This window comes from Pseudonaja textilis, chromosome 1 (assembly GCF_049901715.1).
Source record: "Pseudonaja textilis isolate UNSWEBS1 chromosome 1, rPseTex1.2, whole genome shotgun sequence".
Lineage (NCBI taxonomy): Eukaryota > Metazoa > Chordata > Lepidosauria > Squamata > Elapidae > Pseudonaja > Pseudonaja textilis.
The window spans coordinates 123,855,132-123,873,951 of NC_141990.1; the positions used below are offsets into that span (position 1 = coordinate 123,855,132).

General features: G+C 41.1%; 1 protein-coding gene across 1 annotated transcript in view; it reads left to right on the forward strand.

Annotated features, from left to right (window-relative positions):
• CILK1 (ciliogenesis associated kinase 1) overlaps positions 1-18,820 on the forward strand; it is a 30,663-nt gene that overhangs the window by 3,508 nt on the left and 8,335 nt on the right. Inside the window, exons 2-11 of the mRNA XM_026695199.2 lie at positions 910-1,182; positions 2,029-2,083; positions 2,963-3,084; positions 7,890-7,969; positions 9,160-9,292; positions 10,854-11,025; positions 13,079-13,246; positions 14,523-14,825; positions 17,145-17,332; positions 18,360-18,502. Coding sequence (XP_026550984.2) covers positions 1,082-1,182; positions 2,029-2,083; positions 2,963-3,084; positions 7,890-7,969; positions 9,160-9,292; positions 10,854-11,025; positions 13,079-13,246; positions 14,523-14,825; positions 17,145-17,332; positions 18,360-18,502 — 1,465 coding nt within the window. The 5' untranslated portion in view covers positions 910-1,081. The remainder of the gene's footprint in view (positions 1-909; positions 1,183-2,028; positions 2,084-2,962; positions 3,085-7,889; positions 7,970-9,159; positions 9,293-10,853; positions 11,026-13,078; positions 13,247-14,522; positions 14,826-17,144; positions 17,333-18,359; positions 18,503-18,820) is intronic.

Consider the following 18,820-nt stretch of genomic DNA (forward strand, 5'->3'; position numbering starts at 1 on the left):
TTGTAAGTCAACGGCTGCCTGTATCATATTGCTGCAATGAAAACTGCCCTGGCTTCTAATTTCTTTCTGGATGCAATTCAAAGCATTGGTTATCAGCTGAAGCCTTGAATGGCACAGGGTTATTTGTAGATTCTCTCTCCCTGAGCTCTTGTCCATCCCACCACACCAGATAGGGTGAGTGTACTCCAAGTCTCTTCTCTTAACTGTTGTCATCTAGAGCAGGGGTGTCAAACTCACATTGTCACGACAGTGTCACATGACGTATCAGGACTTTTCCCCCCTTCACTAAACCAGGCATGAGCATGGCCAAAGCATGACGCATCTGGCCCACGGGCCACGAGTTTGACAGCCCTGATCTAGAGGTACTTAGGAGGTATCCCTTCTCTATAACTGCCTCTGCCCTGTGGAATTAGTTTCCTTCCTGACTAGGCCTCCGTTCTTTCAGTAGGCTGTGAAGAGCTGCCTCTTCCTCAATGCCATGGCCCACAATGAGATTGGAGCTCAACAAATGTTGCATTTGGGATGCCATGAAGTATAGTTTTGACGTTAGGCTTTCTTTCTGTTGTATTGATTTTTCTGTGAGCCATACAAGGTACCCATATAAGTCTCTTCAATAAATAAATAGTTGGTAGTCCCAGACTCTTTGACAGACAAGTGAAAGAGATAGAAAACTGCTACTCTAGAGAAGAGCTAGAAGAATATGTCTACTACTAGGAAGATCCAAACATCAGACTAGACTGTGTGAGCCTTTTACCCTACACTCTTATTCAAGGGTCAGCTATAGCTTGTTTCTTCTATTTAGCAGATTCTAAAGAATTCAGATGGTAACCAACCATCAAGAAAAATACCGAATGAGCCTTCATACTGTAAGGCATGCAAAGTGATGACAATTTCTCTGTATTTTCACAGACCAAAAGATAATCCCTGAAAATATGAACTTGGCAACATTCACAAAATCCTGGATACTTTGGGGTTGTGCTGCCATTAGAAAAACTGGCTTCACTCTGAGAGGAAATGCTTCATCTACAGCAAAGAGAATGCCAAGGACTGAAATGAGATTGCCTTCTGGAGGATCCCTATCATGAATCGATACACAACTATCAAACAGCTGGGAGATGGGACGTATGGCTCTGTCCTCCTAGGAAGAAGTATTGAATCAGGAGAGCTTATTGCCATTAAGAGGTAAGCGGCCTTTCTGAATTGCTGTCCTTTTAACTCTGCATATCACATTTGAGCATCAGATAATGACACACGTTCGTATTTTTGAAGACTGTGGTTCAGTGGTGGGATTCAAAAAGTTTTACCATCGGTTCTGTGGGCATGGCTTGGTGGGCGCACTTTGCATGTGTGCGCTAAACGTGCACTTGCACAGGTGCAGAGGCGTTCCGACTCACCTCCCGCAAGCCTGCATTCTCCCGGTCGCTTCAGCAGCTGTTGCGCAGCACTCTGCTGTGCCACACAAAGCAGCTGCGCTGCAAAAGTAGAGGATAAAGGTGAGTATGGGAGCCCAGGCGGTGGGCGGGCCCAACAACAGAGCAGCTCATCGCCGCTACCGGCTCAGCAGAATCGGGCCAAGCCGGCAGAATACCACTTCTGCTGTGGTTCAAACTTGTTCTAACACAGGGATATCGCTTCAACTTGTCAAGGCACAATTGATCCCTTAGTTGGGAAAAATCAGTACTTCATTTATTTTGAAACCACTAAATAAAAACTCAGATTTTCAATGGTACTAACCTTGAGAATGATTTTCAACCACTTGGGAAAACAAAATGGCTTTTTGACTGTTTCCCCTCTTACATAATTATGTGATTTTCATACCACATGAAAATCTGCTTTTAAAAATTCTTTTCGTGTTAGAAAATGAAAAGAAATGTTTGAGAAACAAAAAAAAAAAAAGCATCGAGGTTAGAGAATGGGATTGTAGATCTTTGGTTGTTGTGTCTTTGAATTTATTTCTCCAGTCTTATGTCACGATGAAACTGGAACACAAATTGTGCTCAATAATAAGAGTTCTTATTCCTTTTGCAGGATGAAGAGGAAATTTTATTCCTGGGAGGAATGCATGAATCTTCGTGAAGTCAAGGTACTTGACACTTCCTTCTGATTCTAAACTCCCCGAAGGAGTTTCAGGTTTAAATCAGCTGTGTAGTGCTGTAACCTACACTTTGTTTTTCTAAACCATTTTTTCCTGAAAGTAACACAGACCTATGTTGTTTGTGTTTGTAAATGATGTAAGAAAACTAAAAAGTAGTTGGGTAAGGCAACAGGAAATTAGTGCCAAAAAATGCACATACACAACAGATGCATGCACCATGAATTAATAGGACTTTGGAATTCGGTCTATAGGACTATTGCAAAACAGCTATAAGGGTTTTCAGCTCCAGTGTGACCATATCCATATTTATAAATGTGTTTATATTGGGTTTCAAATCACTTTTCCTAGTGTTACTTAGAAGTTATTTTGCTCTTCAGATCAGAGCTGTTTTACGAATGAGCTGAGGTAGGTTTGGTAAGATGCTTGGTCCTCTAGCTATGAAAAAGGAAATCTACTGACAGGCCTTCTAAGACTATTGTGAAGCTGACTGACATATCCATTGCCCAGCAGCTGGCATATGAGCATCTAATAATTGTGAAAAATTATTGTGAAAAATTAACATTAATTGGTGAATCTATTTAAGCATAATAAGAAGATGTGGAAGAAAGCACCTGAGACTGCAGTGTTCATACTGCCTGGAAGGAATATTAATCAAAAGATTATGGTTAGATGTTGTGTTTCGCTGCATGAAGATCTCTGCAAAGAAATTGGCTTCCTTGGTCTGAAAAGTTTTGTTTGTTGAATGGGACCATATTTAACTTTAGCAGCATCTTAAATTACATTTCTGAAACAAAGATTCATTGTCACTTATTTTGAAGTCTGCTGTGTTACAATGTCTGTAATTGTTTTCTGTTTTTTTTTCCCCAGTCCTTGAAGAAACTTAACCATGCCAATGTAGTGAAACTAAAAGAAGTTATCAGAGAAAATGATAATCTGTACTTTGTATTTGAATATATGAAAGAAAACCTTTATCAGTTAATGAAAGAAAGGTATGTTGTTTTTCTCAAGACACAGTTCAATGGCATAACCTAAGAAAGAGGGAAAGATCATCTGGCTTCCCAGATATTATTAAACTAAAACTCCCAATAGCTCTCTGCACTTCGGCAAAGGATGATAAGAATGATAATTCAGAAGGCATGTAATAAACAACCAGTTCAAGGATCAGCAAAAACACATTAGGTTAGGAGATAGAATCAATAATTAAAATTATGCTGGAATGCGAAGTTTAGCTTTCCACTCAGCTATGTTTCTTGCTGGAAAATTACATAGTGAAAACTGCTTGTTTATTTGTTAAATTTGTTTGCTGCCCATCTCATATCAAAACAACTCTGTGTGGTTTACAGCATTAAAACATTAAAATCCTAAAAGTTAATATTTCTGAAACAAAAATGGTACAACATTTGCAAAAAAAAAACCCATAGCTGTGCCTCCCGGACAGCTGACAAGTGCTGTGCATGGGTGCGCAACATTTGAAAATCCTCTTCTTTCCTGCTTTTTCAACCTCAGCTGTGCCACACAAAGCAGCTGAGATTGAAAAAGTGGGAAATAAAGGACAGCCAAGAAGCCGGGTGGCCGGATGAGCCAAACAGATGACCAAAAGGTCATCGCAGCGAGCCGGTTTGGTGTCCGTTGCTCTTCAGAACTACTGGTTCTATAGAACCGGGCTGAACCGGTAGCTTTCCACCCCTGGATACAGATATAAAAGCTGGGATAAAGTAATAAAAATTGAAGTCAAACTTCTTCATTATCAAATATATACTGCTCAAAAAAATAAAGGGAACACAAAAATAAGACATCCTAGATCTGAATGAATGAAATATTCTTATTAAATACGTTGTTCATTACGTAGTTGAATGTGCTGACAACAAAATCAAAAATTTTCAATGGAAATCAAATTTAGCAACCCATGGAGGTCTGGATTTGGAGTTACACTCAAAATTAAAATGGAAAAAAACACTACATGCTGATCCAATGTTGATGTAATGTCCTTAAAACAAGTCAAAATGAGGCTCAGTAGTGTGTGTGTGGCCTCCACGTACCTGTATGACCTCCCTACAACACCTGGGCATGCTCCTGATGAGGTGGTGGATGGTTTCCTGCGGGATCTCCTTCCACACCTGGACTAAAGCATCCCCCAATTCCTGGACAGTCTGTGGTGCAACGTGGCGTTGGTGGATGGAGCAAGACATGATGTCCCAGATGTGCTCAACTGGATTCAGGTCTGGGGAACGGGCGGGCCAGTCCATATCATCAATGCCTTCATCTTGCAGGAACTGCTGACACACTCCAGCCACATGAGGTCTAGCATTGTGCATTAGGAGGAACCCAGGGCCAACCGCACCAGTATATGGTCTCACAAGGGGTCTGAGGATCTCATCTCAGTACCTAATGGCAGTCAGGCTACCTCTGGCGAGCGCATAGAGGGCTGTGTGGCCCCCTAAAGGAATGCCACCCCACACCATTACTGACCCACTGCCAAACCGGTCATGCTGGAGGATGTTGCAGGCAGCAGAACGTTCTCCATGGCGTCTCCAGACCCTGTCACATCTGTCACATGTGCTTAGTGTGAATCTGCTTTCATCTGTGAAGAGCACAGGGCACCAGTGGCAAATTTGCCAGTCTTGGTGTTCTCTGGCAAATACCAAACATCCTGCATGGTGTTGGGCTTTAAGCACAACCCCCACCTGTGGACGTCGAGCCCTCATACCACCCTCATGGAGTCTGTTTCTGACCATTTGAGCATCCACATGCACATTTGTGGCCCGCTGGAGGTCATTTTGCAGGGCTCTGGCAGTGCTCCTCTTGTCCCTCCTTGCACAAAGGCGGAGGTAGCGGTCCTGATGCTGGGTTGTTGCCCTCCTACATCTGATGTATTGGCCTGTCTCCTGGTAGCGCCTCCATGCTCTGGACACTACGGTAACAGACACAGCAAACCTTCTTGCCACAGCTCGCATTGATGTGTCATTCTGGATGAGCTGCACTACCTGAGCCACTTGTGTGGGTTGTAGACTCCGTCTCATGCTACCACTAGAGTGAAAGCACCGCCAGCATTCAAAAGTGACTAAACCATCAGCCAGAAAGCATAGGAACTGAGAAGTGGTCTGTGGTCACCACCTGCAGAACCACTCCTTTATTGGGGATGTCTTGCTAACTGCCTATGCTTTCCGTCTGTTGTCTATTCCATTTGCACAACAGCATGTGAAATTGATTGTCAATCAGTGTTGCTACCTAAGTGGACAGTTTGATTTCACAGAAGTGTGATTGACTTGGAGTTACATTGTGTTGTTTAAGTGTTCCCTTTATTTTTTTGAGCAGTGTATATTTTATATACAACAAATGCCGCCTCTGCTAAGAAGTTGAAACAGTAGACCATCTAGTTAGCTGCTGCACGATTGCACAGATTGACTATAAACATTATGACAGAGAAGCAACAGTGGTGCATTGGAAATCTGCAATAAAATATCATTTGTCTGCAAGTATTAATTGGTTGGTCTACAACAGTGGTTCCCAAAGTTGGTGGTACCGCCCCGTGGGGGCGGGTGGGATGCCTTAGGGGGCGCTAAGAGGCAAGCGGGCTGGCAGAGGGGTGCTAAGAGGTGGCAGGGGGGCACTAGAGGTGGCCCCCTCACAGGGCGCAATTCAGGGATGGGATTTTGCAGGTAGCTTGGCCGAACTCCTGCCCCAGGAGTCAAAGCGCTGAAGCATGAGCAGCGCAGGAAACTTTGGCCGGGGTCTCAAAATGAGAGCGACTGGCCGCTTCTTTCCACTAACAGGCAGCCAAGATATCTGCAAACTGTCAAGTGCTCCTCAAGAGAGGCGATTTTGCAGATAGCTGGCCGAACTCCTGTGCAAAGGGGAGCACAACATTGTACTGCACTAACACAGGGGGTGGGGGGAGGTGGCTCATCCCCAAAGCACCAGCATTGCTCCAGAGACGCAGCCCCGTCACTAAAGTGCAGCAGCCAGAGAAGCGCTCCATTCAGAAGCTCTGAACTCCCAATCAGCACTGGAGGCAGTGCTGGAAGGGAAGAGACAGCGCCCGAATGGGCTTCCACAAAGGGGGAAGAAAACCCTCCCTCTGCTGCTGCCACTGTTTTCGCCCCTCTCATAAACCCTGCCAGCTCCTGTGTGTCCTGTTTGCAGTCCTGCCTGAGGACGTGCCGCCTGCGCACACCCCCCACCCAGTCACATGACCACTAAACCATGCCTATCTGGTCACGTGACCACGAAGCCATGCCCAGCCAGCAAGCCACGCCTAGCCAGTCACATGGACACAAATTAAGCCACGCTCACAGAACCATTTGTTAAGGAATTTGAACCCCACCCCTGGGTGGGGGGCACAGGATGAGTTTGTAGCACCAAGGGGGCGGTGGACTGAAAAAGTTTGGGAACCACTGTTCTACAAAATAGACAAAGTAATAGAAAATAGACTAAAATGCTCTGGGACTTTAGAATTCCAACAGACAAATATCTGTCACACAACATCCCAGGCTTAGCAATAGTTGATAAGAAAGACCAAAGAGTTTGGCTAGTAGATGCTTCATTACCCGGAGATAGCAGAATAGAAGAGAAAGAACTGGAACAAAATCACAAAATACAAAGACCTGCAAATGGAAATAGATTAACTGTGACAAAAGAAAGCAAAGATAGTACCAATAGTAACAGGCATCTTGGGTGCAATCCCAAAACATCTGAAGCACCACTTGGATATCATTGGCATTGACCAAAATCACCATCAGTCAGTTGCAAAGGCAATTTTATTTGAAATAGCTGACATCTTGCAATGATACCTTTAATAATATTTTCCTATCCCGGGTCCTTGGAAAGGAGACAATAGACAAAAATGCTAATTATCTGGCTAACTGACCAACCACAATAGATCTGATACTTCATGTAGCTTAGGCACAATGGTACTCTCAGGGTTTACTTTAAGTTAGCATTTCTGAGAAATAACAACAGCTGAGTTGAACTGCCATTTCAGTTTTCCATCATCCATGGAGTCCAGAGTAGGGATATTTATTTATTTATTGGGCATACAACAACAATGGATTCTGCTTTAACTTCACCACATGCCAATTCCAATGCTCAACCAGTAGGCTGACATTCTGAATAGCATGGCATTTCCATCCTTGTCCTGAAGCTGAGTAAGTTACTATGAGAATCTTTTTCTCAGTTGCTTATATGACATCAATAACAGTAAAGCTACATGTGAGTGTTCTAAATACAGGTAGTCCTCAACTTACAACCAGAATTGAGGCCAAAATGTATGTTGCTAATTGAGAAATGTGTTAAGTGAGTTTTGTCCCATTTAAGACTTTCCTTGCCACTTTGGTTAAGTGAATGACTGCAGTTGTTAAGTCAGTAACACAGCTGTTAGGTGAAGCTGGCTTCCCCATTGACTTTGCTTGTCAGAAAGTTTCAAAAGGTGATCACATGTTCCCAGGACATTGCAGCTGTCATAAATGTGAACCATTTGTCAAACATCTGAATGTAAATCACGTGATCGTGGGGATGCTCCAACAGTTATAACTGTGAAAAATGGTAATAAATCACTTGTTTTCCGTGCCGTTATAACTTCAAATGGTCACTAAGCAAATTGTTCCAAATTGAGGATTACCTGTAAATAAATAGAAGAGTAATTGCTTCTGAGCCAAACCATTTCAGAATGTCTGAGCTAATTTGCTTGTGTTCTGATCTATTTGTAGCCTCCCACTATATCTTCACTTTGGAAACGACTGCTGATAAGAAACCTCATATGTGAATATAAACATTGAGTTCTGTTTCTGCTTTACAGGAACAAATTGTTTCCAGAATCCACTGTCAGGAATATTATGTATCAGATTCTTCAAGGCCTTGCATTCATACATAAACACGGTAAACTTTAAATGACAAATCAGATTATTCTCTGTGTCTGTATGTATAACACAGAAGGAATATCTCAGATATATGTGGGCAGATATTTCTTGTTTGGGTTCAGGGAACTAAACAATGTTATCATCAAGGTCTTCTGAAAAGCCCTGTTGTTGAATAAATAATTACTTCTTAATGAGACTTCTGAATCCCATAGTAATCAACAGAACTGATTTCAGGTCAGCTGACACAGTGCTACACTGTACAAAACGTGTTATTTACATCCGTTCTTTTATAAAACTGATCTATCATGTAAAAAGATTAAGAGCTGATAATCCCAACAGTGTTCTCATTTTTAGGTCAGGATGTTGTAATGGGAGAACATACAGCAATTTGTGTTGCTATTATTTTTTCAATAGTAACTTCATGTTAGTATCATTCCAAATTTTAAATATTTTATAAAACCCTGGAATCTTTCAGTCTATGATTTTTGTTGTTGTTCAGTTCCAAAGTTATGTCTGATTCTTTGCAACCCCGTGGACCATAGTACACCAGGGCCCCCTGTCCCCTATTCTCTCCCGGAGTTTGCCTGATCTCATGTCCACTGCGTCAATGACGCTATCTAAGCATCTCATCCTCTGCTGCCCACTTCTTTTGCCTTCAATCTTTCCCCAACATCAGGATCTTTTTCAAGGAGTCCTCTCTTCTCATTGATGGCCAAATATTTGACCTTTAGGAACAGTATCTGTCCTTCTAAAGAACAGTCAGGATTGAGGTCCCTCAGGATTGATGGATTGATTTTATCTCCTTGCAGTCCAAGGGACTCTCAAGAATCTTCTCCAGCACCACAATTCAAAAATATCAATTCTTCAGCAGTCAGCTGTCCTTATGGAATCTAGCTATAGTCAATGTAACAATGTAATTTTTGCTTTCTATTCAGAACTACTATTTTTTATGTTTACTTTTGTTTAGTAAGGTATTTGTTCTGATCTTTACCTCCAGACATAAAGCATAACCAAATAACATTTTTTTCTAATTTGAAAACCTCTCAGCCTAAAATGAAAGGAAGAGCAGTGATCAAGTATTGCATGAGCTAAATTTTGATGTTTGTTTTCTGAACAGTTCATTCTTGTAATTCTTAAAAGTGTCTATAAGGTGAAAAGTAAGCAGAAGGATGAGAGAAAAGCCTAACCAGTGTTTGTCTTTTCACACAGGTTTTTTTCATAGGGACTTAAAACCTGAGAATCTCCTTTGCATGGGACCAGAACTTGTGAAAATAGCAGATTTTGGGCTTGCACGTGAAATTAGATCCAGACCTCCCTACACAGACTATGTTTCAACACGATGGTAAATACTTAGAGTCATTAGTTGGATTATTAGTGATAATTATTGATACTTTTAGTTGGATTTTCTTTTTTATATCTGTTAAGTAAATAATGAAGTAGAGTCAAGCTTTGAGCATATGCAACAGGACCGATAAAAAAGGGAAGTCATTTCTGTAGCAGTTTCTCTAGCGCAGGGCTTCCCAGCCATAACTTTAAGATGCATGGACTTCAACTCCCAGAATTCCCCATGTTTTAAAGTTGCCAAGGTTAAGAAACTTGCTCTAGGCTCCCATTACATGGAGGATCAGGAGGCCCAGCTGAATTGGTTGGCTATGAAGAGAAAAGGTAGATCCAATAGAAACATGTCCATGCCTTGACTTCACTAATTCAAAATCAGCTTGGTGTCTCTAATCACATGACATTAAGTTGTTCTTGAGGAGCTCTGCCCATATGTTCTTGGCTTAACCATAGTAAATTTGAAACGGCTGCCATTTTATCTGGGATAAAACTGGCATCTGCGTAAAGAGCATGGTGGAATTTTATTGGCAGGGATCTTCGCAGCACGTGTTGAAATGAATGAAGAGTAAGTCAATCACTCAAGCAGATATGATGGATGAAGCTCCTCTATTCATGGAATTGCTTGTTTGGACAGAACTTCCCAAGTTTGCATAACCGTACAGTATTTTGCAATTGTAGATAGGAGTAGTGTTTCTCTTTATGGAGAAAATTTTGAAGATTTTTTTCAGCAACAAGTTTTTCTTGACTTAGTGTAAGGGCTTACAAGGCCCCTGAAATTTGGCCATGTGACCAGGGAAGGGTGACAATTAGAACTTCAAACTGGATTGTAAGTAGGCCTCAGGTAAGTCTGTCATAACTTTGAACAGTCAGTAACCAACTGGCTATAAGTTGAAAGCTACCAGTTTTATTTCAGCCAGGTTACATGGAATTGATTAATTAATATGTGTCATCAAGTTGTGTTTGACTCCTAGAGACCCCATAGATTTTCCCCACGACCACATGAAAATTAGAGATGATTAAACAAGTGCAGATGCATAGTGGTTCATGAGTACTTTGTGTTATACAACTTCAGAGGGTTTGTCCATTCATTGTCTTAAGTTATGTTCTGCTTAAGTGTGGTTTATTGAATAAACAACTGTTGTTTAGTTTTACACCACAGACTGAATCATAAAACTGAGTCCAATTAGTTCATTGGGTACATTGCACAACCATCATCCAATCTGACCAGTTTGGGCTTAGCACAATGCATGAACCAAAAATAGTCTTTCCATAAATCCTGATGAACAACTTGATAGATAAGAAATGTGGGTGAATCCAGTGAATGGTTTAACACACTATACCTAAAAGGCCATCTCATCCAATGAGACTCATGACCCCTGATAGAACATGTAAGCTGCAGCTCAGTATATTTACTATAGAGTCTTACCCTGAGAAAGGGGTGGGTAGTGAGTGTAAAGTGAGAACTGAACACTCAAAATGTCTGTGTCATGTATTAGCAGCTGCTTTAATTACTATAGTTCATTTAAAAAAAAAACACTGGTGTTTTGCTTATTTTTGGCTTTCAGGTACAGAGCTCCTGAAGTGCTCTTGAGGTCCACTAACTACAGTTCTCCCATTGATATCTGGGCTGTTGGTTGCATCATGGCAGAAGTTTATACGCTCAGGCCACTCTTTCCCGGGACTAGTGAAATTGATACTATTTTCAAAATTTGCCAAGTGCTGGGAACGCCAAAAAAGGTAGCTAAATGAGATCCGGACCTTTGTTGCCCATGGAATATTACAGGCATAAATAGCTTCTATGGACTTTGCCTTTCTCTCAGTTCATTACAGGTCCCATTATGCTGTGTTGATATCAAATAGACAATTAAAATGATTCCGGGTTTATATTATCAACAGCTAAACAATGACACATTATATGAAGAACACAAGATAGCATTTATTATATCTCTTGATCCTGTGTATATTTACTTAAAACCAAATGAGTTCAGCGAAACTTAGCACTTTGGAGGAAGATACGCTTAGATTGTTCATATTTATTCTAATGTTAGAATACTTATTATTCTAATGTTTGTTTTTAAGATTATTTTCCATTATAGTTCCTATAACTCCGCCCTGTAACTTCTGGGCTATTCAGTGTTTCCTAGCAAGAAATTCTAGACATAATATTCTTTCACCACTGTGTATGTTTTCTTCATGTATGTGTACTTGAATGACTACAAAGGTTCACCTAACTTGCTTCATCTAACATAGTGCTCACTTTGAAAACTCAATTGTGCCAAGAATGGATTTCAAATGACAGAGGGATGAGGTGACATATACACGTGGTATACATAGACTTGTACAATATTGTGTATGCATAATTTGATGTGATGTTGTCTATTGGAGTGGTCAATCAAACAAATTTTCATCAGCATAAACATTCTCGACATAATGTATCCCAGAGTTAGGGAAGATGAAAGCTGAAGGGCAAGAAAATTTGGATGACTGCAGGTTGCTCATCTGTCTTTCCTTTAGTATGTGTTCAATCAAGCCTAAATGAGATAGCTTTTGTTTGTAGTACAGGTCCTGTTGATCATACTGCAATAATTGGCCCACTCTTAGGGTGTATTCATTGTGCCTTTATTCTTCTCCTTCAACTTCATTAGATCCCATTCTGTAGGCTTGGCATCAGCATCAGATACCCTGGCAGGGCTGCTTACTTTCAAAGCCCTGGCAGAATCTACTAGTTACTGACCATAACTGTGGGCAGCCATTTTAATTTCTCATAGTACTGCAGACACGGTTGAGAGTTGTTTCCAAAATTAGTTCTGATATTTTTTTTAAGGTGGCATATTTAGATAACACATTATTTAAAGAGAATTTGTCAAAATGATTGTGTTGATTTAAAAGCATAACTCAATATAATTATCTGTAACTGTTGTGACAATGAAACAGCATGTTAAAATTTTCAATTTGAGCCAGGTTTCTATGAACCGTCATCAGAGTTCCAACTATCCCAGCACTCCCACTGTCACATGATCATTATCTGGACACTTAGCAACTGTTTTTTTACCCCATGACCATGTGATTGTCTTTTGCAACCTTCACTGCTGGCTTCCCCAGAAAGACAATGGGGAAGCCAGCGGGGAAGGCCACAAGTCTTCCCTATTTGCAAATCATCTCTCAGCCCCTGTATGCCATGCCATGTCAGCCATATGAATGCCTCCAGATACCCTCCTCAACCTGTACCACACCCCTGCACATCGGACTTGTGCTACACCACTGCTCATCCTCTCCAACACATGCCATTCCTCTTGTGCATCATCCCTAATCCACACTGTGCCTCTTGTCTACTGCCTCACACTTTTCTGAGCCATGTTGCACCCTCACACACCATGCTGCACCTCTCATGCACCCCTCAAACTCTTGTACACCCTCCCCACCTCTCACCATATCTCCTGCACACCTCTTCACTCCCTTCCCCAACCAACAGCAGCAACTTACCTGTCTCCCAGTCTGGGACTTGCAATTTCCTGATGGCTTGCCAACTGACTTTGGTTGTGAAAAGCGAGCAGGAGGTTGACTCTCCAAACAACAGTGAGATATGTTTAACAATATCAACCAGGATTACAGGAATTGCCATCGCTAAAGCGATGCAGTCTTCTTTTACAACTACATCACTTAGCAATGAAAATTCCAGTCCCAATAAGTCCAGCCATCGTATATTGAGGATTAACGGTAATAAGCATGTAAGGCTGCAAATAATATTACAAAAGTTTCTTTAATATCAGTCCTCTTTAATCCTTTTCAGAACGATTGGCCTGAAGGCTACCAGCTTGCAGGCACCATGCATTTCCGGTGGCCCCAGTGTGTACCAAATAACCTAAAGACCCTCATCCCTAATGCCAGCAGTGAGGCCATCCAGCTCATGAGAGACATGCTGCAATGGGACCCCAAAAAGCGGCCAACTGCCAGTCAGGTTTGATATTCTTTTATTAACAGCTCTTTATAGACAATATTTGTTGATAGCATAACACATTCTCTCCCTCAAAACTGAAGGAGCCATCAAAGAGGAGAATATGCAGAACCGTTTTGCCTGTTACTGCTTCTAACCATTGTTGAGTTCCTTTTGCTACAAGCCCCAAATCAGTGTCCTTATTATGCAGGGTGGGCGCAAATCTATATCGCAGGGCTCCCCAACCTGTGGGGATGTGAGGGATTTGCAGCCGGACCCTGGGAAATGGCTGGGCAGCGGGCAAGTACATGCGCACCCCATTTAAGTGAGTGGTGTGTGGACACCGCTTGTGCAAATGGAGCTGCACATGTGCATACTTGCTGACCGCTCGTGTGGAACCATCCCTTCTCCCCCTTTGCCGGTCCGCAAAGTCGGACACGTTGGAGAACTCTGCTCTGTAATATATGTGCTCTTGCTGCTACTGCTACAACATATTCTTCAGGTCTTCATGCAGTTGTTACATTAACACAGGATCTCATTTCGTAAAAACATATGATGAGGTTTGCTCCCTGGCTGAGCACTCAGTTCCTTACAGATCAGTGGTGGGATTCAATTTTTTTTTACTACCAGTTCTGTGGGTGTGGCTTGGTGGGCATGGCAGGGGAAGGATACTGTAGAATCTGCAGTCAGAGGTGGAATTTGCCGGTTCTCCGAACTACTCAAAATTTCTGCTACTGGTTCTCCAGAACTGGTCAGAACCTGCTGAATACCACCTCTGCTACAGAGGCTAGCCATCTGCCCACAGGCAGGACAGGACATGAAGAGCACCCTCAGCAATTGGCATTCTTGAAAGATGTGTTGCCCTTTAGATCTGAAACTGGAAGGTTTCTTTCCTTTTCTTTTCAGAATAATTGTGCAAATGGTATCTGTTTGAAATGGGCCTTTCCCTAGGCTTTCAAAGCGGTTGCAGGATCACAGGAAAATGTCCATTTGAGTGAAAGCAGGTCCCACAGTTCACTCGTGCCTATTCCTGAGCATCACACTCTTTGGTCAACTCGGTTCAAAAGTGTGTCAAAAATTCAAAAGAAACTTAAAGTGTTTTTTTAAAAAAAATCACGTAAAAATGAAAAGCTTCTGGAAATTGAATCCTGCATGTATTAGGATATCCTGAGCTTTTCCTTCCCATGTTCAGAATGACAGGAAATGCAGCTCTGGCTATTGACAATATGCCCATATTCCTACCTTTGTTTGATTGCTTGGCCTTCTTCGCTAAATAATGAATTTTTCCCTTGGATTTTAGGCACTTCGATATCCTTACTTCCAAGTTGGCCAAGCCCTGGGCCCTTCTCAGTATATTCGGGAGCTGGGAAAGCAACAGCAAGACCTTCCTGACAAAGGCCAAAGCCACCTTAAGCCCGTTCCACCACCAGCACCCCCACCTAAAGCACAAAGTGGCCTCTCACTGAGACCATGTCCGCAGAGCCATTCCTCCCAATCCCTGACCTACCCGCACAAAGCAGACTCCTCAGCGAGGGACCACTTAAAGGAAGCCAAGCCAAGCCAGGTGGTCTTCCCAGAAATTCACAGCAAGCTTTCTCTACAGGTAAGAAGCTTTGAACGCTTTGCATTGTTAAAAACAGGTGCAATTGTTCTCTCACTCTGTTACTTTCCCTCAGACTAGCTCCCCTCATCAGGTTGCTTTGTGGAAGTAGAGGCAAAAGAAGAGCTTACTTGGAGATTTCCTTTCACACCAAGAGTTTGCCTTTGTCCTTGGGGGACATGCTGTTTCCACACTTAGCACTCCATCACCAGGCAGTATGCAGTCGCTCAGAAGCTATTCTAGAGCAGTCTTGGGTACCACCAGAAGATGAGCTGTAGCGCATTAGAGTTGAATTACTATAAATCAAGCGGAGTGAACTTTGCTATGTTGATGGGTATTGATTACCGAGCTACACCAACTACAAACAGTCAAGTTTCTGCTTAGTTCAGTTGGTCAGATAATGTGTGTAATCCTTAAATGAGCAGGGAATGCTTAATTTTGATGAAAACAACTGTGAAGCAGCTAAATGTAGCCCTTAACTTAGGACCACAATTGAGCCCTAAAATTATGTTGCTAAGTGAGCAATTTGTTAAGTGAGTTTTGCCCCATTTTACGACTTTTCTTGCCACATTTGATAAGTGAATCCCTGCCGTTGTACAATTAGTAACACGGTTGTTAAATGAAGCTGGTTTCCCCATTGCCTTTGCTTGTCAGAAGGCTGCAAAAGGTAACCAATCACGTAACCCCGGGACACTGCAACCATCATAAATGTGAGTCAGTTGTCAAGCATCTGAATGTAAATCACATGACCATGGGGATGCTGCAATGGTCATAAGTGGGAAAAAGGGCCATAGGTTTTTCCGGTGCCATTGTAATTTCAAACGTAACAACTAAGTGAACTGTTGTAAATTGAGGACTACCTGTATTTGAGGCTATGTTCCAACAATTAAAACTATATTGCCTTGGTTTGCTTTCTGATCTGTAAATCACCAAGAATGTATAGATTAGAAACTGTTCAAAGTTACAACAGAACCCCCCCCTCCCCCCAAAACAGACCAACGACCTGGATTTAAAGTTCTGATATCTGCGCCCCCATCCCGCTGGTCAAGTGACCCCATTCATAGCTGTTTGCAGCACCCCACAGTCAGATGACCATGTTTACGATGGGTTTTTTTTTTCTGGAAACCAGCATTTACCTCAGTTTATATCAAAAACTGCCTCGTAGTGAACGATAGGTTTGCTTAATGACCACTGCAATGAAAGTCATAAAATTGGGCCTGGCTATGTGGTGATTCGCTTTACAACCATCACAAGTTAACTACCCAAATTTGGGGTGTTCAATTACAGTTGTAAGTCGAGGACTACCCGTATTTCCCTTCTCAGCTCACATTCTTTGAACCTTTCAGAATTACTTAGTACCAGTACATGGGGGAAACATTTAAAAAAACATCCCTGCATCCAGGTTTACTGTGAGCATGTCCAAACTTTATGATCCCTTCCCAAGATTTTATCTGTGGTACAGATTGCACTATTCATAGCATTCATTTTATATTCATACACTTGTTATTTATATATGCTAACCAGGAAGGATTGAATACAATTCTACTTCTCCATCACACAGGAGCTAGAGAACTATTAATATATTAGAAACACTGACAAGATTGTACTTTGCCTCCTCAAACCAAATCAGAATCTTTGTGACTTACATCTCATCCTCCTTTCCCACTTTATTTTCTACATCACAAACCTATTTTTGTGTTTATCTTTTGTGTCTTCCTTTTTATTTCCAGTAGGATTTTTCTATAGACATGGCTTTTTCATCTTTATCTGCAAAACCGCTACAAAGATATCACTAGAAATAAGAACATTCAAAAGAGAAATATAAAAGGATCTGTGAGATAATTTTATTTAGTTTTCGTGGTGGTTGCTTTTGTACCCAACTTTATTGGTTAACCTTCTTTTATAAGTTTTGTTTTCATGCTGCTTCATATCTGCTCCAATATTAACAATTGTTGCCATTTCAAATGATGTTCTATTCTTTGCAATTCACATCCGTGGGATACTTTTATTTTGTAATAGGTCTATCTAGCTAAGCTTTTTTTTCTGTTGGAGAAGCTTTCTGTGATTGGAATCAATTATGCACATTTGTTCTGTGTGCACATTGCATTTTGACTGAATCATTGCTTTCCAATAATTGCAGTACCTTCATTTTTGAGAAGGTAGTAGACCAGGAGAGGGAAATGACCATGGCATTAGATTCCAGCAGCTATAGGAGATTAGGAAATCACACCTGGAAGTCGATCACATGCTCACAGAGAGTGAGTCCCAACCTCCTTTCATTTACAAAGCAGTTTAAACTCTGGTATATTTTTATTTTGATAGAGAACCTCCATTGCCACAGAAGAAGCCAACTGTGATCTCAAACCAAAGAACCAACATAAATGGGGCCACATTATTGGAACACTAAAAAGTTCTGTGGAGTGGGATACTTTGGAAGAGAGTGATAGGAAGTCTTCCCTCAGCAGAACTGATTTTAAAAACAAAGGGCAGAGTGATGATGCTCTTTGTAGGTAAGCTTTTGATTTCCCATTTATATCTTTGTAGGCAAGCTTTTGATTTCCCATATATATATCATAATGTTTAATGTTAAGATGTTTGGACTTCAACTCCCAGAATTCCCCAGCCAGCCATTCCTATCCTAATGAGATATTTTAAAAACAAGGATGGGCAAAATATGGCTTTTCCGATAATGGAGGACTATTAGCCATGTTGGCTAGAGTTGATAGGAAGTTCAGTCATCCTTGGAAGGCTGTGTATAGCTCCTCTCTGGTTGATAGGCTATATTCCATTTCTGCTTAACTTAAGATCAATTAAAGTTGAACTTAGTAATGCCTTTTTCTGAGGAAATATGAATGCACAAATTGTATTGGCACCATTTGTGCAGCTAGTTTTTACTCCAACAGAGCGATGAGTGGAACAAAATCACATTTTCAGTATTCTGTGTAAATATGCATTTGTGTATCCTGTGATTTTGCTCAGTTAACATGCAAAGATCTCTTGATATTAAGGTAAACCTGCCTGTTCAATAACTATCTAGCTATTCAGTCATGTATTTATTTAGAAATGTATCCAAATTAGTTTAATGGCGCTTACTCTTAGAGAAAGACAACTTAGTTTACATGTATATTTATTAAAGACTATTATTTACTTCACTGGAGACTCCTGTTTAAGTAACCTTGCATAACAAGTATATGGTGGAGCAGGGCAAATGAATATTATGTATCTTTTTCTATGTGACCTGAATTAATCATTTTAGTATGTTGTTACTTTTGGTATTTGAGCATCAGAAAAATGTGTGTTGGAATTTGCACTGAAACTTTATAATTTTGTTTCAGATTTTTATCCCACTTTTTATTTTATATGCAACTCAAGGTGGCAAACATATCAGTACTCCTTCCTTCTTCTGTTTTCCCCACATCAGCAGCCCTGGAAGGATTCAATTGCAGCTTCTTTTGGTCAGGAAAAAAAAACCATGTGAATTGATATAGAGGGGTGTATTGTGAGAGTCTGAAGTGGGTTATTTGTTTTGGGTTACAGATTTGAAAGCATTTTGGATCTGAAACCTTCAGCCTGCATAGGGACGGGAAACAGCGCACCTTCCTATCTTCAACAGGACATGCCAACATGCCAAGTTTCTGCAGCCAAACAACATTACTTGAAACATTCTAGGTATTTACCTGGTTAGTAAAACAAACAAACCCAAACCATAATCTTTACTGTAATATTTCATAGGAAATGGCATTTAGATTAGGAAGGGGAGGAGTACCATATGAATTCACAGCCTCAAACTGCTTGTTGTATACTTTTGTTTCCTTTACTCGTGTGTCCAAATAGCAGCAGATATTCTATAATTTTCAAAAGGTTATAAACTTTCTCTTCCATGCGCAAACATTATCTTTACTGTGCGCTTTGCAGAAAATTTTTTCACAGATTAAATTATATTCAGTTTATGATCCATATAATTGCTTATGCCTTATGCCATCCTTCTCCCAAAGAGC